The sequence below is a fragment of the Priapulus caudatus genome, unplaced genomic scaffold (assembly GCF_000485595.1).
Source record: "Priapulus caudatus unplaced genomic scaffold, Priapulus_caudatus-5.0.1 Scaffold319, whole genome shotgun sequence".
NCBI lineage: Eukaryota > Metazoa > Priapulida > Priapulimorpha > Priapulimorphida > Priapulidae > Priapulus > Priapulus caudatus.
In genome coordinates, this window is record NW_014577380.1 from 238,563 (window position 1) to 242,605 (window position 4,043).

The 4,043-nt window shown below is 39.1% G+C and overlaps 1 protein-coding gene across 2 annotated transcripts in view; it reads right to left on the reverse strand.

Moving 5' to 3' along the window:
- LOC106808975 (UPF0692 protein C19orf54 homolog) overlaps positions 1-3,748 on the reverse strand; it is a 9,700-nt gene extending 5,952 nt beyond the window's left edge. The window contains exons 1-2 of one of the 2 annotated variants that reach the window (XM_014811912.1): positions 3,624-3,748; positions 2,156-2,279 (exon numbers count right to left, since the gene is read on the reverse strand). In XM_014811912.1, coding sequence (XP_014667398.1) covers positions 2,156-2,279; positions 3,624-3,723 — 224 coding nt within the window. In that variant the 5' untranslated portion in view covers positions 3,724-3,748. Of the gene's footprint in view, positions 1-2,155; positions 2,323-3,623 lie in introns of both variants that reach the window. The other variant, XM_014811913.1, reaches the window with a different exon arrangement.
- Between the last annotated feature and the right edge of the window lie 295 nt (positions 3,749-4,043).

Sequence of the window (4,043 nt, forward strand, 5' to 3'; positions counted from 1 at the left end):
TGCCTCCATAAATGTCCTTTGATTCCAGTGCACTGTTATTGAGTGGAACATAAACTTTCAAAATGTTTTAAAAATAGACTATATAAGTCTATACTCCATAGTATCATCAGAAGTGAATGATAATAGATATATTATTATTCACTCAGCAGTCCTGGTATCAGCTGAATAATGAAGTGATCATAAGCTTGAATGATAAAGTTAGTTGGTCCAAACTTAAAACAGTCTAATCATAGCCTATATCATCAGCTAGGCAGAGAAAAAATTAAAATTTTAAAAATTAAAATTAAAATTTTTCGGGGGCTACTTTTCGGGGGCTACTTTTCGGGGGCTACTTTTTCAAGCTCGCGTGCATGAAAATAGCACTCTAAAATTTGGTTTGAATTGAACTCTATGCAAATTTCCGGGGGCTCTTTTGGGCATTTCCGGGGATCTTTTTGGCATTTCGGAGGCTATATCGCCCCTAGCTCTAGAACTATAGCCCTTCGCTCCGCCGCAGGGCTATAGAACATGTACTATGACAATTTCCAGGGAGTAAGCAAAGACAACTTTTTGCGGTTATAACTCAACTTCTTCGATACGCCAAATAAAGCACATTCTCTGCCGCATAAATGTCTTAAGTTACTATAAACACTACAATTAAACAGCAAACTATCGCATAAATGTTGTACTTGCTATATTACTCGTCGACGAAGATTGCTTATCAACTTTCAACCGCCATTTTTCGTTGCGCAGCGCTAGCGCAGTTCCGGCGCTTGTGAACGGGCACAATGTATTTCCAAGTGAAGGGGTGGGCAGGTTGCACGCGGTTGCAAACCGCCATTTTTCGTTGCGCAGCGCTAGCGCGGTTTGCAACCGCGTGCAACCAGCCCACCTCTCCACTTGGAAATACATTGTCTTTGCTTACTTCATGGAAATTGCCATAGTATGTTCTATAGCTCTGCGGCGGAGCGGAGGGCTATAGTTCTAGAGCTATATCGCCCCGAGCCCCCCACCCCGTGTATTTTTTTCATTGCAGCTAGGCCTTAGATACAATAATGTAACCGAAACACAGGATAGCCGATAGGGTGTGTTTGGGTATCCTGTGTTTCCAATGTCCATGTGTCCAATGTCCAATGTGTTCCAATATCCTGTGTATCCAAACCCTATCCTGTGTTTGGGTTACATTATTGAATATTGATCTAGCTATAGGCTTTGTTATATCAAGATCAAAAGGTCATGACTACCTTGCACCCATTGATTCGCATACACTGATACGTTGTATTATCCCTGTTTGTGTTATACGTACACAAAGCATACCGTATGCCATACCTTGGTCATACGTAATGTTGACACCTTGTCGTCATTGTCGTGAGGGCTGAATTTACGAGTGTAAACAAATAAGATTTGCAATGGCGATTATGAATATATGACTATGAGTATGAGTATGACTATGACTATGAGTTTACAAAGTAGTCTGTAATTGATCCTGATCCTGTATTCTCAATGAACCCCGTGCAATTGCAATTAATAAAATTAACAGAAATTCCCGTTTCAATAATGAATGACAAACTTCAACATTAATGAAAAACGTACCTAGATTAGATTGTAATACTGATCACAGCAACGAGAAGATATCATAGATGGCGCTGCGGTAACAGATAGACTTATAAATTTTGTGCTCCTGCGTAATTACCAATTAATAGTGGATTTTACATAATAATCTGACGATAAGTAGTAAAACAGCCAAGGAGAAGCCACAGGACACCTCTGGAGCATATCATCTCATTGGTACATGACGATTCAAGGTATATAGCATCGCCTATAGAACTCTAAAAATCCAGTGACTGAAAGATCTGCCGCCATTTTTTGTTGTTGTTGTGGTTCTTCACCATGACGGATATCAACATGGACTCCCCCCCCTCTCTCTCTCTCCCTCTCCCCCCTCTCTCTCTTCCTCTAACAGCACCTATGAGTACTCATATTCGAATTACATGCAATAAAGATAATGACAAAACATGACATACAATGACATACAAAAATACAAAAAAAAAACATTACATAACCATAAACACAAAACATTACAAAAAAATACAAAATATGAAATGCGACAATGATAAAATATAATAGCCAACATGCTCTCCGTTTCACAGACGACATTCGTCAAGGTCAAGGATACGGTACAAGCAGCAAGGACCCTCCTTGCAGAAGGCTAATAACAATCTCCGTCTTTTTGTTGCATTCCTTCAGCACAGCGGTTTCGCATCCGAGCGATGTGTGGGCAAGTTGCTCCATGCTCGAAACTACACAACAGTAATGCAAATCGTCGCCAGACCACTTCAAACCCTGGAAAAATTCACTCCCTACAGCACTCCGAGGGAGATTTTGAACAATCTGTGACTGCGTAGCACTGGCAGCGAGACGCTTGGCCCAACGATTTATTGACATAACATTCCTACTAATGAGGTGTCCTACACATATCGTAAAATCACTGTGCACACTATAACGAATCAATGAATACTTTTGTATGCCTATACGAAGTTTCATGATTCCACGAGTTCATAAAAGTAAGGATTTTCTCCCCAAGTTCTATATGCCACGACAAATACTGTATATTTGTATCTGTACGCCATATTTTTCGCGTAAAGATATATCTTTGCGAATTCAGACTTGACGGCCAATTTCTCGCGAGTAGTTCATTTTCACAGTCGGTGAATTCCCGAATCAGTGAAGAACAGCGTGTTGTTATTTTTGCGTGTTGTTATTTTCGCGGTCGGGGGCGCATTCGCGAAATTTTGCGAAAACTAAACCACCGCAAACTATACAGCGTATACAGTAATCTACATGTGTTGTTGTATCTACAAAGGGCACTCCACTCACATGTAGAATTTGTCAATTCATCCTCCATCACTTCTATTTATTTAGTTTCATTTGTTTCAAATTTATTAGCATTGTCTATTAACTTGCTAATCTAATATGTTACCTCCAAAATGAAATTCATACATGTAAACAAAGTAAACTGAATTGAATTGCACGTAGGCCTAGCCAGTGCTCGTGCATGCAACCGTAGGGGTTCAGTATGGTAACACAGTATATATATATGCTCTATATGTATATCTCAGCATCTTCTTATATCGCTCTTCGTATTGTCTATAGCACCACGCACACACACACCAGTATTGTGTTTGGTGCTAAACTTAGAATCCATGGCACCCTAGCTACCAGTGGTATACATTCCACCGTATTTACGTATACGGTCGGGGGTTCGTTCTAAAGTGGCAGGACACCACCACCCTCCCCACCCAGCCCTGGGACTGTATGCCTGATATTTCCAGTACGTGATAAAAATTTGATGTATTGTGGCGTAAAATATATCATCCGAATCCATCGGATTGTACCACATTTAATTATATGAAATAAATTCAATAAGGCAAGTTAATTTTAAAGTCTTGAATATAAAATTTATTGCAACAGTATTTATATAAGTATAATTACCTTAATAAATAAATAATAAAATGAGTAAAGTAATATAGGGGTCCAGATATTATCGGGAATATCTATAATATATACCATGGTTGGCCCATCCTTTCGGCTTGTAGTTAGGCGATCCTAAAAGATATCTCAGTCCATGCATTACTGCTACTCACCTGAGAACATCTCTCCTTGTATTGTTAATTCCTGAGATTTTGCCTCTGCATACAGTGCCTCTGTGCTCACAGGGCTGTCTAGAAGGATTTGTGAAGCCATGCTCAGTGCTACTAAACCACACCTGTAGATCACAGAAACAAAACCCACCAAATTCCTACTTCAACAGATAGTCAGGTTGACTATGAAAAACAAAGATAATTTTGTTCAAAATTTTTTTATGAAAAAACAGTGAACCTGACTACGATGTTAGAAGATGACAATTATGTGGGTGTGACAGTCAATACAATTAGACTTTTGACAACTGCATTTTAACAAGAAGTCGGTATCTATCGATCTGACAGCATGAGACATATAGCCGTCAGTTTTAGAATTAAAAACAAAAAAATACCTTAACTTTTTTTTTTAAGAATATTGATCAA